This window comes from Lithobates pipiens, unplaced genomic scaffold (genome assembly GCF_037356315.1).
Source record: "Lithobates pipiens isolate NorthernLeopardFrog02 unplaced genomic scaffold, aLitPip1_a1.2 Scaffold_22, whole genome shotgun sequence".
Classification (NCBI taxonomy): Eukaryota; Metazoa; Chordata; class Amphibia; order Anura; family Ranidae; genus Lithobates; species Lithobates pipiens.
Genome location: NW_027507784.1, coordinates 116,952,803 through 116,980,654, shown reverse-complemented (window position 1 = coordinate 116,980,654; position 27,852 = coordinate 116,952,803). Strand labels below are relative to the sequence as shown.

The following is a 27,852-nucleotide window of genomic DNA, read 5'->3' as shown; positions in this document are numbered from 1 at the left end:
ACATAAAGAGAATTTCAGCAATAGATACATTGCTGTTAATTTAGAAAGCAAGGGGCCGATTAGGAGTGGCCAGGTGCTGATTGACAAGCTACAGGCTGCAATAATTATTCATCCCGCTGTTTTGCAAGTAGGAATAGACTACATGAGAGTGTTAACTCCACCCCGAATGGAGCATCTTTACCACACCTTCACAGGAAGCTGCATGAAGTGGGCTTCACTGGCAAGACCAAATGGCCTGCATTTATTTTTGCTTTTTATATCTGCCTGGAGTTCAGCTTTAATCATTACTATTCTTTAATCCATGAAAAAATATGTACATTATGCTTTTAAGATTTTACTAACCAAGAAAGAAATTAAAAGTAATTTTAAAGATATTCCCTTATTTTGAATTACTGTCTCTTATTTTAAAATTAAGAATCCTGGGAGGAGGCATATTGGCAAGTTAGCCATTTAAAAACTTACCAAGGTTTAAAGATATATAAAGAGCATCTACAAAAACAAAAAAAGGAGATCTTGCATGTTAAAGAGTGAATGCTGGATACTTACAACGAAAAATAACTTCAACCCAAGCTAGTCACTTATGTAGTGTGTATTCCTTAGTCAACACAACATGAATTCCTATAGCTGGGCAGTTTAGTCTGGCTGTTGATAAATAAATAGATCTACAGTATCTAGTAACATTACAGTTACAGTGCCTTGCGAAAGTATTCGGCCCCCTTGAACTTTTCAACCTTTTGCCACATTTCAGGTTTCAAACAAAAAGATATAAAATTTTAATTTTTTGTGAAGAATCACCAACAAGTGGGACACAATTGTGAAGTGGAACGAAATCTATTGGATATTTTAAACTTTTTTAGCAAATAAAAATCTGAAAAGTGGTGCGTGCAAAATTATTCGGCCCCTTTACTTTCAGTGCACCAAACTCACTCCAGAAGTTCAGCGAGGATCTCTGAATGATCCAATGTTGTCCTAAATGACTGATGGCGATAAATAGAATCCACCTGTGTGTAATCAAGTCTCTGTATAAATGCACCTGCTCTGTGATAGTCTCAGGGTTCTGTTGAAAGCGCAGAGAGCATCATGAAGACCAAGGAACACACCAGGCAGGTCCGTAATTCTGTTGTGGAGAAGTTTAAAGCCGGATTTGGATACAAAAAGATTTCCCAAGCTTTAAACATCCCAAGGAGCACTGTGCAAGCGATCATTTTGAAATGGGAGTATCAGACCACTGCAAATCTACCAAGACCTGGCCGTCCCTCTAAACTTTCAGCTCAGACAAGGAGAAGACGGATCAAAGATGCAGCCAAGAAGCCCATGATCACTCTGGATGAACTGCAGAGAACTACAGCTGAGGTGGGAGAGTCTGTCCATAGGACAACAATCAGTCGTACACTGCACAATCTGGCCTTTATGGAAGTAGTGGCAAGAAGAAAGACATTTCTCAAAGATATGCATAAAAAGTCTCGTCTAAAGTTTGCCACAAGCCACCTGGGAGACACACCAAACATGTGGAAGAAGGTGCTCTGGTCAGATGAAACCAAAATCGAACTTTTTGCCCACAATGCAAAACGATATGTTTGGCGTAAAAGCAACACAGCTCATCACCCTCAACACACCATCCCCACTGTCAAACATGGTGGTGGCAGCATCATCGTTTGGGCCTGCTTTTCTTCAGCAGGGACAGGAAGATGGTTAAAATTGAGTGGAAGATGGATGCAGCCAAATACAGGACCATTCTGGATGAAAACCTGTTGGAGTCTGCAAAAGACCTGAAACTGGGACGGAGATTTATCTTCCAACAAGACAATGATCCCAAACATACAGCAAAATCTACAAAGGAATGGTTCACAAAAAAACATATCCAAGGTGTTAGAATGGCCAATTCAAAGTCCAGACCTGAATCCAATCGAGAATCTGTGGAAAGAGCTGAAAACTGCTGTTCACAAACGCTCTCCATCCAACCTCACTGAGCTCGAGCTGTTTTGCAAGGAAGAATGGGCAAGGATTTCAGTCTCTCGATGTGCAAAACTGATAGAGACATACCCCAAGCGACTTGCAGCTGTAATCGCAGCAAAAGGTGGCTCTACAAGTATTAACGCAAGGGGGCCGAATAATTTTGCACACCCACTTTTCATTTTTTTATTAGTTAAAGTTTCAAAAATCCAATAGATTTCGTTCCACTTCACAATTGTGTCCCACTTGTTGGTGATTCTTCACAAAAAATAAAAATTTTATATCTTTATGTTTGAAGCCTGAAATGTGGCAAAAGGTTGAAAAGTTCAAGGGGGCCGAATACTTTCGCAAGGCACTGTACATCCAATGTCCCCTATGCACCACCTTGAAAAATATAAAGAAAAAAACCAAAAAAACACAACACACAAACACGTATGTAGAGCGTTCAGCCATAGATCTTAAACATAAACCCCTACGCATACATACAGGCCTAATTACCACACTCACTTCTAATATACAGCATGTTATAATCTTTTGCTAGTACATCCATCAAATCTTTAAAAAATAAAAACATGTGTGACCAAGCAGGAACAGGTAACAACCTTATGTGGGGGGGGGGGGGGGGGGGGGGGGGGGGATTATTACAGAGAACAAGATAAAAATCAAGCATTAGCAAAATGTAGAAAAGTCATCACGTAATTTACCTTTAACGTTAGTTTTATGTGGCAATCCAAAAAGCTTCACAAGTAAAGTCAAGTCACTAACATCAAGTCACACTGAAGGCGCTTTGCAGGTGCTATAGCAGAGATAGGCAATTAGCGGACCTTCAGCTGTTGCAGAACTACTAGTCCCATGAGGCATAGCGAGACACTGACAACCACAACCAGGCAGAGGCATGATGGGACTTGTAGTTTGCAAAAGCTGTAGGTCCGCTAATTGCATATCCCTACGCTATAGCGTTAAAAATAGCTCCTGCAAACCGCCCTCAAACAGCTGCTCCATTGTCTCCAGCGTGAAAGCCCAAGGGGGGCATTGGAGCGGTGCACTGGCAGGATGTCGGGAAAAGTCCTACCAGCAGCTTCTTTGGAGCGGTTAAGGGGTGTGGTGTTTACTGTTTGCCCATCTAAATCAATGGGGCAGCGCAGCTATACCGCCAGCAAAACGCCACTATTGTGGCGCATTGCGGGCGGTTTTATCCTTTTCTCGGTAGCTAGTGGGGGTTAAAAGCCCCCTACTAGCGGCTGAAATGCGGCTCAAATCCGATGGTAAAATGTTGCTAAAAATAGCGGCTTTTTACCGCCGATGCTATGGGAGGCACAAGTGAAAGGGGGTCTTATTCCACACAAAATGGGGTCCTTGGCTGGTAAAAGTAAACATTTATTTCACATAATTCTAAGAGCATGAGGCATGCAAAGCGTGGGTGTGGTTTAAATTGTGCTAAATATTGGGCATGGGGGTGTGGTTAAATTTATAATATATATATCTATATCGAGATATCTATAGATAGATATATATATATGTATATATATCTCTCTATCTCACACACACACACACACACACACACACACACACACACACAATCTCACAAGAGTGAGTACACCCCTCACATTTTTGTAAATGTTTTATTATATCTCCTTATGTGACAACACTGAAGAAATGACACTTAGCTACAATGTAAAGTAGTGAGTGTCAAAGTGTAAAGTGTAAGCGCCAAGCATATGTGACTGTAACTCAGTAACAAGTGACTCAAAGTGACGAAACTTAAAAAACTAATGTGTACATATAACTATAACAAATTAATAAAACATGACCCCCAAATATGAGGATAACCACGAAATACAAAAAAATAAAAATAGTAAATATATAGGCAATAAAGTCCATATATCAATGAAACTAAACGTGCAGATGTGAGTCCCAGCAAACTTAGGTGACAATGAGAGTCCCACTTTACTGTGACAAAAGGTAATTCCACCGCATTGTAGCTCCCACCACCTTAAGAAGCGCAGGCTTACCAGATGGAAATGACCCGAATAGACTTATATCTAAGGCATGGGTCTTCAAACTATGGCCCTCCAGTTGTTCAGGAACTACAATTCCCATCATGCCTAGTCATGTCTGTGAATGTCAGAGTTTTACAATGCCTCATGGGATGTGTAGTTTCACAACAGCTGGAGGGCCGTAGTTTGAGGATCCCTGATCTAAGGGGTCAGTAATGGCTTGTAATTCCAACTACTGTGACTCTGGATTCAGCATTCCATCATTAAAGGGGTCCCAAAGCAAGTGGTTCATTCAATATGGCGGACTGCATACAATCACCGTTTTTTTAGAGAGACAGCTCCGGCATCAATTCAGGCATTAAAGTGGAAGGATAGAGCCGACATAGTGTAATAACGTTTAAAAAAAATTACTTTAATAGAAATAAAATATCAAACTCACATTTCCATAGTGATTAATGAACATCAACCCCAGATGATGACCTGTAGGTCGAAACGCGTCGGTCAGACTCCGCCACTGCCTTTTGCATGCCTGCATTTCATTTGACATGTTCATTAATCACTATGGAAATGTGAGTTTGATATTTTATTTCTATTAAAGTAATTTTTGTTAAACGTTATTACACTATGTCGGCTCTATCCTTCCACTTTCATGCCTGAATTGATGCCGGAGCTGTCTCTCTAAAAAAACGGTGATTGTATGTAGTCCGCCATATTGAATGAACCACTTGCTTTGGGACCCCTTTAATGATGGAATGCTGAATCCAGAGTCGCAGTAGTTGGAATTACAAGCCATTACTGACCCCTTAGATAAGGGATCCTCAAACTACGGCCCTCCAGCTGTTGTGAAACTACACATCCCATGAGGCATTGTAAAACTCTGACATTCACAGACATGACTAGGCATGATGGGAATTGTAGTTTCTGAACAACTGGAGGGCCATGATCCCCTCCCTTCGGAGACTGGACCGCAGGCAGTATTCCAACATGATAACGACACTTCCAAGAAGACCACTACTTTGCTAAAGAAGCTCAGGGTAAAAGTGATGGACTGGCCAAGCATGTCTCCAGACCTAAACCCTATTGAGCATCTGTAGAGCATCCTCAAACGGAAGGTGGAGGAGCGCAAAGGTCTCCAACATCCACCAGCTCAATGATGTCGTCATGGAGGAATGGAAGAGGACTCCAGTGGCAACCTGTCAAACTTTGGGGAACTCCATGCCCAAGAGGGTTAAAGGCAGTGCTGGAAAGTAATGGTGGCTACACAAAATATTGACACTTTGGGCCCAACTTGGACGTTTTCACTTAGGGATGTACTCACTTTTGTTGCAAGCGGTTTAGACATTAATGTCTGTGTTTTGAGTTATTTTGAGGGTACAGCAAATTTACACTGTTATACAAACTGTACACTCACTACTTTAAATTGTAGCAAAATGTCATTTCTTCAGTTTTGTCACATGAAAAGATAAAAAAATATATATATATATTATAATAATATATATATATATATATATATATATATATATATATATATATATATATATATATATATACACACACACACACATATACATACACACACATATACATACACACACAATCACATATACACACATACCCCTCTGTACATCAATATACCTCTCCTATAGTCATCCATGTACCTCTGTAGTTAGTGCAGGGAAAGGAGTGCAGCGTGCATGAGGGAGGCCTGAGGGGGAGAAGTGGAAAAAAAGTTCCAAAGCTCCTGATGCCTAGAGACAATACTTTACCAACTTGGGGCTCAGGGAAATGTTGGATGTGGATTTATTTTATCTTATCCATGTGTGAGGGCACAGTGGGCCCCCCTTTCCTTTGGGCCCATGTGCAACGCTCACCCTGCACACATGGATAAATGGCCACTAATTCTTGTGTCATTATAGAGCACAGAAAACAAAAACTGGAACAAAAAGCTGAGCCATTGCCCACAGGAACCACTCAGATGCCATCTTGTAAAACAGTTTGTCATGTTGAAGTTTAGACTCAAGCTGAAAGATAAAAAAAGGTAGCTCGCAACTAAAGTTAGCACTATATTCGTTAAATGTATGCCATGTGGACATTAAAGTTGTTGTGCTGTTCATTTTTTTTTTAATTTACATTAAATACTGTATGCATACCACACATCTTATAAGCCGGATATCAGATCAGCATGCAATTGTTCATTGTAAATATAGGACATTTAACTTTATAGAGTGTCAGGATTTTTTGAGACTTGCATCTTTCAGTTTACTCCACAATGTAGCAGATGCCAAGAAATCCTGGAATTTTAAGCTATAACAAAGATCTATTTGTTAGGCAAAAAAAAAAAAAAACACGTATGCATGCACACATATTGGTTGCATGTTTACCTGACATAATTTAATCACTTGACCTCTGAAAAATGTACCCCCCTTCATCACCAAGCCATTCTTTTGCAATACGGTACTGCGTTATTTTAACTGACAATTGCTCTTTCATGTAACGCTGTACCCAAATTAAATGTATATCATTTTTCCCTACAAAAAGCTTTCTTTTGGTGGTATTTGATCACCACTGTTTATTTTTTGCATCAACATAAAAAAATAAAATTACTTTCTGCTATAAAACATACCCAATACATTTTTTTTTTAATCAAAAATTCTTCATAAGTTAAGGCCAATATGTATTCTGCTACATATTTTTGTCACAAAAAAAAAAAAAAAAAAAATATAGCAAGCAGCTATTAATTGGTATGCAAAAAGTAAGTGTTTACAAACCATGGTGTATATATATATGATTAATTATCGTGCCTAAATGTAATATTGAAAGATGATAATAGTAATTGTATAGTCGGTATCCTCATCCTCACAAATCATATGAAAGAAACAAAAAATAGGGAAGGGGCGTATACATGGATCACTCCAACCATGAACTAGCCATACATCCCCTAATGGAATTAAGGACTATCTTGATACCCAGAGAAATGCAATATATATAATTAAAAAAACATTTATTTGAAAAGAAAATATAAAATTTAAGTTTAAAAAGCAATGGTTGACAAACAACATAGTACAAAAAATCTTGGTACAGATCTACAATTAAATACATATTGTCAACATTATTGATATAATACAACGCAAAATCACATTTAATGGAGTATTTTTTATACATATAAACACCTTTAATCCTGCAGAGCATGTGGCTCACCAGTAGACAGGCTCTGTCTACTTAACCTCCCGTGTCCGCCCCGAGGGTGGTAAACCCCAGATGGTGGGAGCCACCCGTGCTCTATTTTTGGTCCGCCTTTTGGAGCTCCCAGTGGTGAGCCACATGCTCTGCAGTATTAAAGGTGTTTATATGTATAAAAAATACTCCATTAAATGTGATTTTGCGTTGTATTATATCAATAATGTTGACAATATGTATTTAATTGTAGATCTGTACCAAGATTTTTTCCTGAAGAAGCGACAATAAGTCGCAAAACTAGTTGAAATATACGATCAACTTGGATATCAGTCACTGTACCCTGAACTTCCTTATTCCAGAAGGCTGGGTACTATTTGATTGTATAACTGTACTATGTACTATGTTGTTTGTCAACAATTGCTTTTTAAACTTTAAATTTATATTTTCTTTTCAAATAAATGTTTTTTTAATTATATATGTTGCATTTCTCTGGGTATCAAGATAGTCCTTAATTCCATTAGGGGATGTATGGCTAGTTCATGGTTGGAGTGATCCATGTATATGCCCCTTCCCTATTTTTTGTTTCTTTCATATGGTGTATATATACTGGAATTTAAAAAAAATGCTTATACTAGTAATGACTGGCGATCAGCAACTTGGGACTGTGATATTGCAGTGGACAGTCAGATTCTTGACACTTGACGCTTTGTGGGAACCAGTGACACAATACAGTGATCAGTGCTAAAAATATGTACCGGTCACTGTACTAATGACACTGACTGGAACTGGTTAAACATCTAGGGTGATCAAAAGGTTAATTGTGTGCCTAGCCAGCGCTTTACTGTGCTATGCGTGCTGCTTTTACTCAGGGAAGTGATTCACACACACACACACTCTCACACTCTCACACACACACACACACACACACACACACACACACACACACACACACACACACACACACTCACACACACTCACACACACTCACACACACTCACACACACTCACACACACTCACACACACACTCACACACACACACTCACACACACACACTCACACACACACACTCACACACACACACTCACACACACTCACACACACACACTCACACACACACACTCACACACACACACTCACACACACACACTCACACACACACACTCACACACACACACTCACACACACACACTCACACACACACACTCACACACACACACTCACACACACACACTCACACACACACACTCACACACACACACTCACACACACACACACTCACACACACACACACTCACACACACACACACACACACACACACACACACTCACACACTCACACACACTCACACACTCACACACACTCACACACTCACACACACACACTCACACACACACACTCACACACACACACTCACACACACTCTCACACACACACACACTTCCCTGTAGCTGTAAATCTGCTATAGAAAGGTCCTTAATTGGTTATAAGAAAACTGAAACAAACATAACTTTAAGGCTTCATTTACACTGCTGCTGGTAAACAGACGTTTAGGAGCAGTTGAGCGTTTTTTTTCAGCTGCCCTGAACTCTCCTCTATATTATCTTATCAGTACATGTACACAGGGTCCTTTATAGTAGTTTCTAGGCAGTTGAGTTTGGAGGCTTTTTTGGAAAGGAAAAAAAAATGCATTCAGGATGGATGTTCAGAGGCATTTGAAATGCCACATGCCTGTAACAGATTGTAAACGGGTGTAAATGCGTTAACGCGCGTTTAGCCGCGTTTCATTTACAGACGTTTTTAATTTTTTTTTTTAATCGTTCAGGAGAGGTTGTAAAATTACAGAACACAGAAGTCAATACTCCGTTTTATTTGCTGGTACACAAGGGGTTTATTGCTGGACAAACCAGCAATATACATTATTTCTGGTTTTGTTGTCCAAAATTCACAGAAGTAAAACTTTGTCCAATACCGACTTATAGTACCTCCTGCTGCTACCAACCTAAAAAAAAATTTCTTCCAATGTGCGTATTTGAATGTGGGGGAAAAAAAGCAGGCGTAGATGAACAGCTTTTCATTTGTACATATTGGACTCTATACTATGTTTTACCTGGAATCGAAGGCTCTAACTAGGTAACTATATGAACACAACAGGGACATACAAGCGAAATAGAAACAAATTGTCTTACTTGTTAAAGCAAAATTGGGATTCTCCACCTCCAAACGCTGCATCTGTGCATTTAAAAACACTTTAATATCGATCCCATGGGCGAGGGAGGAGTTGTTGAAAAACCTTGGTGGTATTTTTGAAGCAATGTCAGGCTCATCTCTACCAAATCCTAGATTATAAAGGACTTCCTCGGGGTCTTCTTCATAGAGGTCTAACAACTCTGATACGCTGGAAAATAAAAACAGTTATGAACAACATAACATATCTTACATATCTCCTCACACACACTGAACCTTTACAGACAAGTTCTTAAAGGGGATACCATGTGTTTCTTTAGCCAACTTTCTGCGAGTATCCCCCTCCATCAACATTAAAGTTTTATCTGTTATCTTTTTCATGAATTCTCAGCATCTCATGTTTCTCATCCTATAAAGCTACTTACAATGTGTACTTGTGGGTATCTGGCACTGTGCCCAAGGCTGATCACTCCTGTTTGTACTCCTGAGTATAGCGTAAAAGCATCCACTACCAGTAAATACACATTCACACTGATGAATATGCCGGTTTTGAGATTTGTGGTATTAGCACTTCAAGTGATTTTTTTTTTTTTTTTTTAAACACAGCCCAGCGACAGTACTTGCAATGAATGAAAAGTAACTTGTGTGCGGAGGTCTCCTATTCTAGCTTTATTATCCACAGCTGTGATCTTTCGGTGCTGCTGGGATTAATCAGAGTGGTACATTTCAAAAGTGTTCACTAGGCCCGACCTTTCCACCATACTGATCCATTCATAGAAGCCATATGATTGGCTCCCACAAAGAAAAAAAATGTTCTATGAGAGGAGGCAGACATTTAATTCCTGGATCAGATCTGCCTGTCCGTTTTTTTTTAGGTGGACCCGATTGGACGACCCATTGTTTGCTATGGGGCTGCGAATGTCAGTGGACATATGTCCGCTGACACCCGCCAGGCATCTATTAAAATCTGGGGGATCAGATGACAACCGGAAACGGACATGCAGTCTGTTTCCATCTGACCACCCCATAGTGGAGAGCGGGCTGCGCCAGTGTCTGCTCTGCATTACGGAGCGGTCACAGACCTGTCAACTGCCTGCTCAGCATGGATCAGCAGAGAGATCCCCCCCCCCCGAGCAGGTAGATTCGCTTGGATGAATCCTCTTCGTCTGAAAGGGGCTGAAGAGTACAAAATCTGGTGCAGCTCTGCACAGAAACCAAACAGCTTCCAGGTATTATTGTCAAAGCTTAATTGAACAAGCTGAAGTTAGAAGCTGATTGGCTACCGTGCACAGCTGCACCGGATTTTGCACTCCTCCAGTTTTAGTCAATCAAAACCATGTGTCAATGTTCATTTCCTGTAAATATGAGTCTTACATGGGTTGATTTAAAGTAGTTATAACTTTGTAAGTTTGCATTGGTAGAAATGTGTAAAAATTGTGTGAAGACCTATATACTTCTGCCTTACAAGCTTTCTGAGCAGTGTACAAGATAGATCTTTGTTAAACTTAAACCTTGGGGAAGCGACTCTTGTACAAAAGTAAACATGACATTCTATTGGCTTTCTAGATGGTGCCCCTTTGGCTACACGAAAACTAAGTTGCCTTCAAGTACAGTTTGCGGAACTTGTGGAAGGTCTACTCTAGCATGCCACAGGAGACCTGAACCTCGGGCAAACTGGATGCAAATTCCAAGTTATAAGTCAAATCTCAGCCATATGCAGATACTTCAGAGAAGCACTGCTTTGTTTTCGTGTTTTCACAGTTTCTTGTTCTGTATTTCAGCAAAACCAATCCTGAGGACTAAACAAAACCGGAGTGGAAAGAAATGTACAAGTTGCCATGGCTGACCTTCTTTTATAAAAAGGTTAGTTACCTAGCTATCGATCTAAATTGAATGACTACAAAACTGACCTGAAACAGGAATGGTGGACTGCAATATCAACTTCCACTCAGCGCAGGTTTCCATTAAGTACAATTCAGGGCTATCCCATTTGTTACATGTGATATCACAGATTCACAGAATGCACCAGTTCTGCCTCTCTGACTGTAAGCATCAATGTCCCTATCACATGGCCAGACAAAATGATGATTTTTCTTTGTTACAGGACCAAAAAAGCACAGTCTACAAAAATTTTGAAAAAATAAAAATGCTCTAAACTGATCATCATTAAAACAGCCCATCTTACAAATCAGCCTTAAAATGTTACTAAACCCACAACAATAAAATCAGTCTGTATATGCAGTAAAGGATGCTTGTTATACTCACTGTGGAACCTAAGGGGTTAATCCTGCACATTTTGTAAAAAGGCTGTTTGAGCCCGACTTCTCTGATCCTCCCCTTCTTCCACAGTCCCCAATCCATCTCCTGACAGTACAGAGCCTTGGAGGCAATCTACACATGCTAAGTTTGATGTGTACTGCCAGAGAGGTGTTTTTTTTTTGGTAGGAGAGTGCATGTGATCAGCACAGAGCCAATCAACACTGTCCAGACAGAGGATCAGGGCTCCTACAGTCTCATAAGACAGAGTATAATTAAAGCTCCTCCTACAAACTTTAACCAGTGCTCTGCTGGACACTGATAGAAATAATATTACGACTGCTATATACTGCTGATGAGAGAAGGTATTTAACAGTTTATATTTACTAAAATGATTGCATTTCCATGTTCTGTGCACTGCAGGAGACCAGATATAGTGAATGCAGGGTCCTGGGTTTAGTGACACTGGCCGTGCACTATACAATATGATTGTACAATCTCCTTTAGCTCTTCCATCAACTATGTCGTTTACCTGCCTCATTGGAAACGGTTTGAAAAAAATGGTTTCGTTTTGTCCCCATATTACACTATTACCGTATATACTCGAGTATAAGCCGAGATTTCCAGCCTCTTTTTTGAGGCTGAAAGTGCCCCCCTCGGCTTATACTCGAGTTATCGCTGTCTGCCTGCTCGATCAGCGTGTCGAGCAGACAGACAGCGGCCATTCTATAATTCAAAAGCCGCGCCTCCGGCTCCGCCTTCGCCTGTGATAGGCGGAACACTGAATTTCCCAGCAGCCTGTGTTCCGCCTATCACGGACATCGTCTCATCCTCGGACTACGGACGAGGATGAAAGGATGGCCGTGATAGGCGGAACACAGACTGCTGGGAAATTGTGTTCCGCCTATCACAGACAGGGAGGCGCGGCATTTGAACAGGGGAATGGGCGCCGACGAAGAGCGGTGATCCTGGGACGGGACCGGACGGAGGCTCGGCTCGGGACGGGACGGGACCGGACGGAGTCTCGGGACGGGACGGGACCGGACGGAGGCTCGGGACGGGACCGGACGGAGGCTCGGCTCGGGACGGGACGGGACCGGACGGAGTCTCGGGACCGGACGGAGGCTCGGGACACAGGTAGGCTGGACACACAAGGCCACACACACACACACACACACACACACACACACAGGGATGGATGGATGGATGGATGGACACACACACAGGGATGGATGGATGGATGGACACACACACACACAGGGATGGATGGATGGATGGACACACACACAGGGATGGATGGATGGATGGACACACACACACACACAGGGATGGATGGACACACACACAGGGATGGATGGATGGATGGATGGATGGACACACACACAGGGATGGACAGGCATATCTCACCCTCGGCTTATACACGAGTCAATAGGTTTCCCAGTTTTTTGGGGGTAAATTGGGGGCCTCGGCTTATACTCGGGTCGGCCTATACTCGAGTATATACGGTATGTTTTGGTAAATCTAAAGGGGATTGTACAATCAGACTGCTTAGTGTAAAGTCAGCCTAAAGCTAGCCATACATTACACAATTTTCTTGTTCTATTTCCTTAAAATTTACCTTCAACCATGTAGTGCAAGAGTCTGCCTGATTGCATACAATTTGAAAGTGCTTAGGTTTGACCTCATATCATATGGTTTGGGTAAATCTATTGGAAAATTGTACAAAAAATGGTCTAATGTGTAGTCAGCATTAGGAGGATTACCGACATCAATATATCATAAAACGTTCAAGGGACAGAACAGTTCTTACATAAAAGTATGCCAGGAGGAAAAGACGCCCCCAAAATGGTAGTCATTTGGAAACGCACAAAATGTTACTTGATGTCTTCATAAAGGGGACCAAGTTAGATCTGTAAAATTATAAAAATAATGCTAGTACCCTGCAAAAGACTGCACAGTAGACTTGCCTCTCATGTCTTACCTCCCCTCCAGCCGCCATCAGACAGTATTTGGCATTCAAACACCTCTGGAAGTATCACGTGCTCATGTTTTCCCTGCCACGTGATCTGGTTCTATCCTCCGGCCAGAGAGGTGATAACAAACTTGAAATAAAAACCTTTACTAGCTCAACCAACCCAGTGGTAGCACATATCTATGGAACGTCACTCACCATACAAACATGCTAATTAATGTTGTGGTCCGTTGACCGAGAAACGATAGATTGTCAACATTGAAAAGACTCAGAGAAAAATAAACACAGCAGCATCAGCACCAATAAGAAGTGCCAGTAAACAGTCTTGTGATCGGAAATAAGAACATCTGAGAAAACGTGACAAAACGGCCATTGTTATATGGGAGTAGCCGCCTCTAACTACCAACACTTCCTGCAAAAGAAGGCTGTACTGGCAAACAGTACAGGAGTGTAAAAATATAAAACAGGAAACAATGTACTAGCTTCCAATGTAAGAAAATAACAGTTATATTTTGGGCGCTATAAACGCTGGGAATGAAATGGAAGGACTATGTGTCCTTGCTTTCTGAAGATAACAAAGTACAATATTTACTAAGAGTTGTTTTCTTTGAAGTCTGATCTAATGGAAAAAGAAGATGTACTTTTAAGATGAAGAAGAGCTGCTGCAATTACTCAGTATATCCAATTAACATTTAGCTATCTTTTGTTTTGCAATAGGAGAAAAGTGTTACATTTATTTTTCTATAGACACCCAAATGCAATGGGCATTTTTTTTTGTAACAATGTAAAAAACCAAAGTCAATCATTTTTTTTTTTCATTTTTAGTTTTTTTTTTTTCTGTTCCCCGTGATGATATTTGCTTTTTTTCCTTCACCTCCTGTTTCGAAACACGAGAAGTAGTCAACAGAAATGTCAGAATTTTAGATCCCCCCCCTTTAGTTCCAGTGACAATGGTCAATAGGAAAGATGGGGGGATTCGCCGGCAGAGACACAGATGCAGTGGAAAATATCCATTGCTCCATTCTCCCGCATTCACAGAGGAGATCCCTCCTCCTCTGAGTACCCGTTTATGAAGTGGTGTAGATCGCTTCCCCTTTTGTGAAGTGGAGCGATCTACAAAAGTGGAGAATGCCCCCTAATACTGGAATCTCATGAGACTTGAGATTACAGTACCAGAAATGCACAGAAACACTTAGATGTCCGTTTATTAAGCAGTGATAAATGATCAACGCTCAGTACACAGACAGCCCACCTCATGTTAAAAAAATAAATAGTCCCAATATAATAATTATATTATATTATAATATATATATATATATATATATATATATATATATATATATATATATATATATACACACACACACACACATATATATATATATATATATATATATATATATATATATATATATATATATATATATATATATATATATATATATATATATATATATATATATATATATATATATATATATATATACACACACATATATACACACACACACACACACAGGCTACTGTCTTGGGTGGTCTGATCAAGGAAGAATGAAAGTTAATCTTCCTCCTCAGTTCCCCCCGGATTCGCTCTTCTCTCCCCTATTCACCACCTCTCAGCTGGTGAATCGGGGAGTGTGAATTCTGACACAAATCGCCAGTGAAGTGATCGCAGCTTCATAAACTGGCCGTTCGGTGTCAGTCAATCAAAGCTTCTCTGTGCACGGAGATCAGCGCCATTTCATAACTGTTTATAAGCGAAGACCAGCGGCAATCCTTGTGATCACTGCTGTTCACAGTTTCATAAATAGACAAACTGGAAAAATGTTTTTAGGTAAAACATTAAAGTGGCTGTAAAGCCACTTTGTTATCTTCCTAGAATCCCTTATGTTCCATTAAGTTATGTGCCCCAGTGTACAGTCTATATGAGCGGCGTGCTCATGTAACTGTACAACGCTTTCCTTCCCCGATCTGACAACTACAGCAAGAGGGGATGAGAATCCCTCACTGATGTCAGATGGGAGGAGGGAAGGAGAGCAGCAGGCGGTCAAATGAGAGCTGAGCAGCACTCTGAAATAAGGTATAAAGTGGAAAAAAAAAATGTATAGAACATACACTGGGGCACATACCTTAATGAAACATGGGGAATGCTAGGACTATAACAGTTATTTTAGCAGAAGGAGGGGAGGGTAGCAGATCAGCAGAAACTAGGTGCTAGGCATGGAGGAAGGGGGAGAGAGGAGAGGCAGCAGGATGATTGAGGAACGTAAACTGACCACGGGAGTCAGATCAGCAGCCATGATAAACATAGTCAGTTTACAGAGAAGGCCGCATCAACCAGGTATTTTAATTGATAGAAAGACAAATTACATAGCACAAGCACTGTGCTGTTCATGCTTTAAAAAGGAACAAGATCAGTTTTTTAGGGTTACAACCACTTTAAATTGCGCTGCAGTTATGGCACGTGACCAGTTTAGCAGTATACAGTGCAGATCTAGCGAGTTCTTAAATTGTGTTTGTTCTTGAGCTGTCATTTATATATAACAAGTGAGCACTTAGGCTGGGCATAGATGTGATTTTCTTTCCATCCACCACGGGCTGAAGGGGAGGGGGGGGGGGAAATCGCTTGATTACCCCATCAACAGTCAGTGCTGATTGGGATGTCCCTCCTGCAGGGCTATTGTGTTCCCCCGGCATGTTAGGCACAGGAAACCATCCCTGCCAGGAGATCACACAATGATCATGGCCTAGCGGCTATAACCACTTGTAATAATTGCATAAATAATTTGGCATGCCGGTTGTACCCAATTTAGGCTGGGTTCACATTGCAGCGATGCAGGAACGCTGCGAATCCGCGGCGGGTTCCCGCATCACATACCTCCCGGCGGCAGTTCACACTGCCCTATGCGAACTGCTGGGAGTGTCAGTGAAACGTTAATGACACCCCTAGATCAGTTCGCATATCGCAGTGCGATCTGCAAACTCGGACAGGAATCGGAACGCATGGTGTGAACACCCATGCGATCCGATTCTGCTGCGGACCAAAAAAAGAGTCCTGTGTGATGCGAATTCAGCCATACTATCTGTATGGCTGAACTCGCATCGCACAGAGATCGGATGTGATTTGCACTGCAGTGCAGTGCGAATCACATCCGGTTCTCGTAACCGCTGCAATGTGAACCCAGCCTAAATCTAAGAAAAAATGTGCTTAAAATAAATAAATAAAATGGGGCCATTATAGCAAAAAGTACAAAAGAATGTGTATTTTTCAAAAGTCGCTTTTTTTGTTTATAGCGCAAAAAATAAAAAAAATAAACACAGAGGTGATCAGATACCACCAAAAGAAAGCTCTATTTGTGTGAAAAAAACAAAAGGAAGTCAAGTTTGTTTGGGTGCAGTGTGGCACGACTTCGCAAATGTCAGTTAAAACAATACCGTGCCAAACCACAAGAAATGGCCTGGTCATTCAGCAGCCAAATCTTCCAGGGCTGAAGTGGTTAAAGAGCAACTCCACTTTTCTTTCATGAGAAAATAAATAAATAAGTATAGCATATACAATTGTGACACAAGCCATATTGTTAGACAATTTATTAACCACTTTTGCTCCGGAAGTTTCTACCCCCTCCCTGACCAGGCCAATTTTTGTGATACGGCAATGCGTTGCTTTAACTGACAATTGCGCGGTCATGCGAGGCTGTACCAAAATAAAATCCATGTCCTTTTTTTCCCCAGAAATAGAGCTTTCTTTTGGTAGTGTTTGATCACCTCTGCGGCTTACATTTTTTGCACAAAAAAAATGCTGACAATTTAAAAATAAACAAACAAACACAAAATATTTTTTACTTTCTTCTATAAAACACATCCAATAAAAAAAAAAGTAAAAAAAAAAAAATTTGATTTCTTCAATAATTTAGGGCAATTTGTATTCTGCTACATGTTTTTTTGGTTAAAAAAAAAAAAATCCCAATAAGCATATATTGATTGGTTTGTGCAAAAGTTATACCATCTACAAACTGCAACAATGCATCTGACACCAAGTGACACTTTTTGGGGACCATTGACATCAATATAGTGACCAGTGCTTTAAAAAAAAAAAAAATATGCACTGTCACTGTATAAATGACGCTGGCAGGGAAGGGGTTAACATCAGGATTCATCAAAGGGTTAAGTGTGCTCCTAGAGAATGCTTTCCAACTGTGGGGGATATTCTGTCACTGGAGGAAAACAGAGATCCATGTTTCTGCTTAGCAGAAACACAAGATCACCATCTTCCTCCTTCACAGAATGGCAGTCTGCCTTGTTTACATAGGCAGATCACCATTCTGCCTCTCCTGTAAACGATCGGCGGGTCCCGAGGGAACACTGCGACTGCCAGACCCACTGATTGGCTCCCGCTGTGTTGAATTACAGCAGGAGTTGGGCTCCAGCGGCGTGTGCGTGCCCCAGAGCCGAAGAGAGGAATCACATACAGTTACATGATTTTGCGCTTAAGGGCTGCCCTGCCGCAGTATATGTACGTGGGGCACTCCGTAAGCAGTTAAAAATGACCTTTCCTTTTCAATCTGCAGGGTTGTAATTCTCTGTAAAATGCAATGCAATATGGCCACCTGGGAGGAGTTTTGTACACAGATGGTATATGGAACACCACTAGAAATGTAATTTCCTGCTAGTATGATTGGCTCACTAATTTTCCCAGAAGTCTGCACGAAGATACAAATCAGATTTTGGGCATCCTCTGCAACAAACAGTTTTGGTGAGATACTTCCAAAGAATTAATCACATTTAAAAAGGGATTCAGACCCAGTCAGTTTCCTCAATAGAACCCTGCAGCTGATCACTATAGAGTCAGCCCCAGACACAGAAAAACAAACCGCTTTTTCTTTAGAACAACAACAGGTAGGAATCTGCAACAATTGTTAAAATTCTTGCAATGTACATTGCACCCATAGGGGGGATAGTTTTTTTTTTTGTTTTCTAAACAAAAGTTACTCTTTACAGTGAGGAGTGTAAATTCTAGAATTTTGAATTAAAAATGCACTGCAGACATAAAAAGCTCCCATCTATCCTCAGTGAGATGGTTTTAGTTATGGCAGGAAACAAGTAGGTGGAGACATAAGCAGTCCACATGCATTGGATACCATAGCCCATTGGTGCTCCACCTGTTGCCCTCCAGGCTGCTGCAGAACTACAAATCCCATCATGCCTCTGCAACGCCTCCAGGAACTTGTAGTTGTGCAACCGCTGCAGGGCCACAGGTTGAGCACCCATGCAATAGTAAAAAATTAAAATGCAACTCCCTCACCCCCCATATCTGGGTGACAATATCATTCAAAAATATAAAGAAAAAAAGCAAAAATACCTGGATACAGTTGCACTGCTTTTCCCAGAACCTGTAGAGTTCATGCTTCTCCCTTTCTGATGAAACTGAAGTCTACGGTCTTTAGCCAGCATTCCAGTGCTTTAAAAAGAAAAGTTATTATAAGCATGCACAATTATCGCCAATGATTTATCAGCAAGTCGATCAAGAATAGGGGAGGGCTGGCGTATACCACATAATGTGCTACTTACAATGGGTGCTCCATTGGCAAGTTTCTTTCATGGAGATGATTTGCTATAAAACAATGGAGAGAGAAGAGAAATTAGTCATACTTCTTGGTTACTATAGATACATGCAATTTCATTTTTAACTGGCAAGGGTTCAGATCACAGAATACTTTCTAAAGTGCCCAGCCTGTCAGATCTGTAGGTACATGCCATTTAGAAAAGTCTTTTACAGACCTGTAACAATTAAACAGCAGCTGCCTCATTCACAGGACAAGACTCAAATCCACAAAAGCTAGCTTTTGTTTCAAAAAATAAATCCTGTAATTGATTTCACAAATATCAGATTCCTTTTACAGGATAATATGTAGCATGAATGCACTAATCTACTCTTAGACAGCTGATAACTCCTACGTGTCAATACACGTGTGGCCCTGCAAATCTTAATCTTGATCATTTCAAAACCACATATGGACGTTTTTCAAAGAGCTCAAAAATCATTTTGCAACTTTCTTATAGGAAGGTGTGTGAAACAAAGTGGGAGTAAGGAATGCCAAGATCAACTATAAAACCATACTGAATTAGTTATAATACTTTTCATAATATGTGGATGAATGCACCAATGTCAATCAAACCCCCCTTTTTTTTTCTCTTTTTAAATCGATGTCAGAATGAATCACTCACTGGCTTTCTATCGCTCTTGAATGTTTTTTGTAAGAACTCTATGCTATGATTTGCATCTGAGACCATTAATAAGGAGACCATCATAAGAAGAGTTGACACTAGTTAAAGCAAAAGATGTGAATTGGTTTGCCGGAAAAATGGATACTGCAGGAGAAAGAAACAGATACTACATGCCATTGGGTAATTAAACCTATCAATGTCTACTCATAACTGAAATCGTATGCAGTGTACACACGGCCGGACTTTGACAGTAAAGGTCCGACAGAACGAATCCGTCAGACAATTCGACCGTGTGTGGGCTTCATTGGACCTTTGCTTTTGAAAAATAAGACCGACTTTAGATTTAGAACAGGTTTCAAATCTTTCCAACGGACTTGAGTCCGGTCAAAAAATCAGTTCGTCTGTAAGCTAGCCCGATGGATGAAAACCAACACTAAGGCAGCTATTGGCTACTGGCTATGAACTTCCTTATTATAGTGCGGTCGTACGCCATCACAGTCTAATCCGTCGGACTTTGGTGTGATTATGTGTAGACAATTTCGATTCGACGGAAGTCCGTCGAAAAGTCCGGTCGTGTGTACACAGCATTAGTTAGGCGGTATGACCCTTCCAGAAGATAAGCAGACTTATTCTTGGAATCTGACACTCTGGCGTTTATTAGAATTCCTGGTGTGCTTCAATGTATAAGTGAACTGCTATAGGATACTCTGCTTCCATCATCCTAGTGTTAGAACAGACATTCTACAAGTAAAGTGGAACTAATCCCATTGATTTAACATCCAGACAGTCAAGACATGCTGTAAAATGATAACGGTCACTTTCTTTTGTTCTCAACCCAACTGTCAAGCTATCAGAAGGCTGGTGTCATGACTCGGGGTGTCAAACCTTTTGACCTTCCTGGACCACATTGAAAGAAGAGAAATCGTCTTGGACCAAACATAAAATACAATAAAAAGGGGCGTACACACAGGCCGAATTTCGGGCAGCATCGGCTGGTTTAATATAAATTGGACAACATTTGGCCCGTGTGTAGAACAGGCAGGCTGGCTTCTGTCAAAGGGGCATGACCGAAAAGGTCTGCCAATCAGCATTCGATCTGGGCTCTCAGCCAATGGCTGAGAGTGCTGACCAGTGTGTTCTGAGGTAGGGGCCATCACCCTGAAAAAACACAATAACTCAGTGTCTGAGATCGCTATACTAACATGGCATAGTTAGTATAGCGGCGGCTCCTGGGCTGATCCCATGTGTAGCACCATGGCAGCTACTGATCAAACAGACCAAGATGGCAGGGTCTTGACCGAAAAGGATAGGAGGGTTTAGTTCCACTTTAAAGTTAGACCCAACAATGGCCAAACAGGCAAAGCCCACAAAAATTAAAGGGCATTTGTAGAACACGCCAAGCTGGCCTATGTACATCTTGGCATAAGAAGGGAAGCTAACTGTGGAATAATACAGACATGGTAATAACATGCCAATTTGATAAACATATCTTTATTGCGATTTTAATTGCTAAAAAGTCTAATTGGCACTGGGTGTATGCTTGTTTCAAGCTGGCAGCGCACTAAAGCCTTTTACACACGATCAGATTTTCATGTGAATGCTCGTACGTTTTTTGTTGCATGCTAGTCTCATGTTGAAAGTGAAGCGGTTACTCACCATACAAAAATTCTCATACGGCAGAATACAACTTCAGAAGTGATGTAATGTGTTGACTAGTTTTGTATGTATTCTTTTGTTCGAGCATGCATAGTCTCGCTCTTACGATTTTTTTTCGTATGAAAACCATACAAATTAAATGAAAATCGGGCGTTGAGTTCACGTACAACAGAAATGTTATATAGTCTGCACATTCAGCTTTTGTCGGACGAAAAATCGGAATCAGCGAAAGCACCATATAACGATCCAAAAATCGGCAAATCATTTGTTGGACTAAATTTTACTTCCAATTTTTGTACTGGCCTTATGGTTTGAAGGAGAGATATCCGAGAAAACAAAGGTTTTTTTAATGGTTCCCATGAACAAAGCTAAGATATCGGTTATGCTCAAATGCACATCTATTGGACAGTGTGTGGCAAGCGACCTCTGTCGAATGAATGCTCGGCTTTTCCTTTTACTATAAGAAGGGAACAATGGCACATCAGGTAAACGTTTTCCCAGTGCAGGCCAACAAGCTAGCACTTGGCTGGGATCTAGTCATTTCTATTCAGATATCAAACTGCCGGTAACTAGGAAGCTCATGTCGTGTCAGAATCGTTTGCATGGTGCAAAAGGTTTAACTTCATGTGCATTTTCATCTTCATGTCCCTACTGCCCCCACAGTATGTGAATTTCAATTTGTTTACAGGGCACCAAAACTTTTCATGGTGCTTTACAAAGTGAAGCGGACACTTCGGGAACAGTATTGCATTGCTATTCTTTTTTTTCTCCATAATACAAAAAACACTTTCTAAGGGCTAGACTTCTACCGAGAATACTAATCTGCTATCTTCCATAAGAAGCCATGAAGTTTAACACCACATAAAGTCACTATTTGTATTCCTATCAGCCTCCAAACAAGAAACCAAACACTACTCTTAGAATCGTGACCACAGAAACAAAACTTTTTCACATAACTCTGAACAACGTAAATGGTGCGACAGCCGTCAGGTTGCTAGGAAGTTAATCCTGACACAAAGGAACAAATTGACAGATCTGGTTCTTGTGCTAATACACAAACCAAACAGTCTCCAAGAGGAATCGGCCATTGCTACAAGCCAAGGGTCTTTAAGAAAAAGTCTTCCTTACAGTTATTACTTTATGTCCAAGCTTGCCACAACTTGCACTGTTCGACATTCAGCATTACACGCATGCCAAGTATTTTTATTTTTTCTTTCCAAAATTACAGCAAGTTTAAAAGCAGCCTGACATTATACACAAGCAATACATGGCTCTAAATGAAACCTGTTGCAGGTTGCAGTCGCTGAGCTTCTTCATTATATCGGACTCTGGCTTACGGAAATTCAAATTAAAGAACAAGCATGTAGCAAGTGAACGCAGAATTCCGGATCTGCTTACTGGTTATGAATTAAAGTATTGAAGTCACTGGGTCTGTATGACAGCCAGGCAACTTGCATTCCAAAAAGAAAGGTTAGTTATAACAGCCCCAATTTTAGGACAGACTCCCTTCAAGCATAATTGGAAGGAAACATCTACATATCATGCAAGTCTGACTGTCCGGGCACACAGATATCTGTAGGTCAGTAATATGGAACTATACTACACAGTAGGTTTTAAATAGGCAAGCTGATGTAATCTAAAAGAAAATTAACACTACAGAAACATATAGGCTGTCATTGCTGACCTCACAAAAATACTATACGTCTGGTTTTCATGCATGTCAAGTCACTATTCCCATGAGAAGTAAGCAGCTAGAGACCAGAACTACCATATATTTGTTCCAGATCACTGAAATGAGAAGTGTATAAAAGCATAACAGGCATGCAATAGCAGCCCATATATTCCTCTTGTGACAAGTTCCCCATAAACACAAAGGAGGTGATAAAGGAGTCGAGCTAAAATAATAGAGCATGTTTGCATTTACATCTGCAAAAGTGAATTATCTCTTTGCAAGGCAATTTTCACTTGGCTTAGTAAATATAGCGAAAATTCACTTTGAAAAGAATACCCAATACCATGCAAGAAAAATTAGAGAAAAAATAAATAAAATCACACAGGGAATTTTGCTTGTACGATTGGATGACTGAAATCAGCACAGCTTGAGTTCATTCACCAAGCAACGTGAAAATGCCCTTGCAAAAAGAAAATTCACTTTGCAAAGTGAACATGCCCTACTTCTTCAGCACATCAGCCTAATGTGTTTTGAATGATTTGAAGGACTCTGATAATAGATAAGCTAAAGAGCAAGGTACAACATGTAGTATCTATCCCATAACCACCAATCAGCATTCTTTTCTAGAAGAATGACCCCTATAACCTGGTTGTAACAACGCTACAACCTTATGAAACAACTCCTGAGGAATTATGTTTATTGGTGAAAAATGGGATTTGAGCTTCCAAACCTGCAATACATGGTTTTTTTTTCCCCCAAAGTACCATAGAGGTGAATAAGACTAGAGTTGGCCACATACAGTACATTGTAATAACATTATCATAATCTAGATTTCTTTTTGATCACATGATGATTTTACATATAAAGCAATCAAACCCGGTATTCAAAAAATATAAAATTGCTATGATTATAAAAGGATATCTAAAAACTGTAAACATGAACAGAGCCAAAGACTCCAAATCTCACATACACAATAATATGCACGTGAACTCATTTAGTATCCTGTAGGTCCCCATACCTAGAGCATATTCTCACAATGACTACTATCAAAGTAGTCTGGGTAGAAGGGGGAATTCATCCAAAAGTGCCACAAGCTATGACATTTGGAAACAAAATCCCTTTACGTGAAGAGTCTTTCCTCATCTCCAAACTATAAATGGGCAAGACCAACTATGAAGATTTCTTACAATGCTTTTGTGAGAAAGGGACAAACTGCTCATTTAACTTCACCTGAAGTGCTATCCAGAATCCATGCAAGTACAAGCTTGACTGCAAGCAAACACACTGGATAACAAGTTCCTGGAAACCCCCTTTAGACCAGGACCTCCACTTACAGGATTCAGAAACTTCTAGTTTCTAGCAAGGCAATGGAACCTGAAAAGGCTTCTTTTTTTGATGACTGGCTCCATGCACACTGCCAGTTCATACAGGGTGTTTTCTTTGTACATAGTCTAGACGAGTTTAGCATTCTTTTCTGCGAGAAAGCTCCAATCAGAAACACAAACCAGAATGTTTTTTTTTCCTGCCTCTAAACGTTGAGATTAAAATATGCCTGTAATCATGCTAATGTGCATGGACACATAGGATAACATTGAGCTGCTTCTACAGGCAAAATACAAAACTCCTGTAGAAGCAGCGATTTTTAAGCCAGTGTGCACGGAGGCTAAGGGTTTGCAGACTTGCACCCAAGGTACATTAAATGAAGTGTATTTGGAAGCAATAAAACAAGTGAAAGCTTATTTTGGTCCAGGACTACAGTAACAGAGCCACATGATTTGCCTTTAATCCAAAGGTTTTTCCCCCCCACTAAGCCTATCCACAGGGTGACTGAGAAATACAAAGCAGAGCATGGGAACACACGTTACATACTCTGACAATGAACACAGCCGACAAGTCTGTACAGGAAGCTCTTATACCATTTAAAAGGTTAATTAAACCCATTACCTGTTCCAGTGGGCTGTATGTGACTAAGTAATTGTACTACCTCGCGCCTTTACTCTAGCATTTGCAGACAAGCTTTGCCCTCCAGAAAAGATTTTGTTTTATGCAGTAATTAAGTATCAAGCTTGTTGGCAGCTTGGAAACCTTTGCTGCAAAACATTAAAAAAAAACATGGTCATTAACTATGTGTGCATTTACAGGAGTACAGACCCGGTGTTCCCGTTCAGATTACAACAAAATGTCTGTTTTTCAGGCTTTTCCTACATAAAGATCAAAAAATACCAACGCTCCTTCCAAACACCATTTTTGTGAGGGTCATGTGCAGGAATTGGGTACCTGTCCCAGCAGGGTGAACACTAACAGCTGCTGCTGTTTTGCTGCACTTTGTTGCACTCACCTAACCCACACACTAACCAATTATTCCAAATGACATGCAAAATGTTGGACTGCTTACAAAAAACATCATAAAATGTTGTCTGTCCCAGTACTAGACCGAGCCGGAAACGCTTGTAGACCAGTACTGGATTCGTCTACAGTGCTGTACAGACTGTTCTCCTGCTGGCTAGACTACAGAGGGAAAAGTCTACTCACCTTCAGCTCCCAGAGATAAGTCATCTTCAAAACTGTTGCCATTCTTTAAAATCATTCCTGGGGAGAAAAATGCAACATGAATTTTCAGTCAGAACTGCCACATGTTTTCCTTGTTACTGTATCAGATGCCTGCAACGTACTGAAGGTCAGTGTTCAGCTGAACTAAGCACAGTTCAAACAAGACAAGAAAAAAAAAAACTGGCTGTTCATGCAACATGTTTCACTTCCGCACTGCAAAGATCCAACAAGAAAAATAAAAAGAGAAATCATTACCATTCTCTGAATTACTTTGTACCACGCTCCTTCTACGCATCGTGAGGAAAATAAATCAGGTGTGGCGGGTTCAGAGTATTTATATACATATTCTGCAAACATGCAGAAATCTCTCATTTCCATTTTCAGCAATACATGAATGACTTTTTAAAGACACTTTTTTCCTATTGTACAGGCATAGAGATATGTACATTCCAAGAATGACTTCCGTTTTTAAACAAAATCCTTTATTTGATGAAATCAATCCTCTAGAAACATTTTAGAATTGTTTAACCACTTCCAGCCCAAGGACATCATATGACATCCTGGACTTTGAGTGGGGACCAGGTATCATTCAGGTATCATCTACAGCCGGTAATTCTGTGCACCGTAAGAACAATTATAGCGGCAGTTCAGCCACTTGATCGTTCTTACAGGTATCATCCCCCCCCCCCCCCCCCTCCCTCTGGTGATTCTACTGGCTCACCCGTGCCATCGGCGAGCCGGAGAAGGAATCCACTGCCGTCGGACATTCATCATAGAGATTTCTGGTCATCTATGACCTTCGCAGGCCCGGGCGCGACGTTATGATGTCACGTCCGACGAAAGTAAACAATGAGGAAAGAAAGATCGCTTTTTTTTTTTTTTTTTTGATCTCGGTCCTTCCACCCTGGAGAAGATCCCAGATCTCTCCATAAAGAGGACCTGTCACACACTATTCCTATTATAAGGGATGTTTACATTCCTTGTAATAGGAATAAAAATGAACAAAGCTTTTTTTTTATTTTTATTTTTTTAAAGAGAAAAAAGTGTAAAAATAAAAAATGTAAAGTAAAATAAATTTTTAAAAAACACCCCCATCCCGGCACACAGAAGCGAATGCATTACACGCAAGTTGTGCCCCACGTGGTAAACGGCAGTCAAATCACACGTGAGGTATCGCCGCGAGTGTTAGAGCAAGCGCAACAATTATTGCTCAAGACCGCATCTAACATTAAACTTGTATCCTGTAAAAAACATTAACATGTCGCCTATGGAGATTTTTAAGTAGCAAAGTTTGGCACCATTCCACAAGTGTGCGCAATTTGAAAGCATGACATGTTAGGTATCTATTTACACGGGGTAACATCATCTTTCGCATTATACAAAAAAATTAGGCTAACTTAACTGTTTTGTTATTATTAAATTCATAAAACTGCTTTTCCAAAGAAAAAAAAAAAGCATTTGAAAAATTGTTGCGACATAAAAAGTTGCAATCACCTTTATTTTATTCCCTAGGGTCTCGGCTAAAAAAAAAAAACAGATAATGTTTGGGGGTTCTGAGTAATTTTCTAGCAACAAATTATTTTTACATGTAGGAGAGGAGTGCCAGAATAGGCCCGGTATGGAAGTGATTAAACCAACTTTAGACCAGAATTATATAAATCCAAGATTAGATTAACCTCCCTAGCGGTAATCCCGAGTCTGGCTCGGGTTGGGAATTTTCTAGCAGGAACGGTAACCCCGAGCCAGACTCGGGATCGCATCGCTGGATGCAGGGGAGGACACAGTGAGACTTATTTACCTTGTCCCCTGGATCCAGCGATGTCCCCCGCGCTGTGTGAGCGAGCTGTCCTCCGCTCGATTCACAGTGACAAATGCAGCCGAGCTCCGTTCCCTGCGACGTTATGGCGCACAGGAGCGGAGAACGGCGGCAAATTCAAAAAAGTAAAAAGACAAGAAACACACACAGCACTGTAATCTTACAGATTACAGTGCTGTATTAAAAAATTACACACCCCCTTTGTCCCTAGTGGTCTGTGCAGTGCCCTGCATGCACTTTTATATTATAAATACAGTTTTTTCTGCCTGGAATTTGGAGATTGTCCATAGCAATCTAAAAGTGTCCCTTTTTCAGTGTTTTAGGATTTGATTACATTATTGAATAATTTTTATTATTCTTTATTATATTATAAACTTTATCATACCCGGGAT

General features: G+C 40.5%; 1 protein-coding gene across 2 annotated transcripts in view; it reads right to left on the bottom strand.

Annotated features, from left to right (window-relative positions):
* ITPRID2 (ITPR interacting domain containing 2) overlaps positions 1-27,852 on the bottom strand; it is a 166,071-nt gene that overhangs the window by 86,346 nt on the left and 51,873 nt on the right. For both annotated transcript variants that reach the window (XM_077448124.1, XM_077448125.1), the window contains exons 4-7: positions 25,627-25,683; positions 19,110-19,152; positions 18,901-18,999; positions 9,316-9,524 (exon numbers count right to left, since the gene is read on the bottom strand). In XM_077448124.1, coding sequence (XP_077304250.1) covers positions 9,316-9,524; positions 18,901-18,999; positions 19,110-19,152; positions 25,627-25,683 — 408 coding nt within the window. The remainder of the gene's footprint in view (positions 1-9,315; positions 9,525-18,900; positions 19,000-19,109; positions 19,153-25,626; positions 25,684-27,852) is intronic.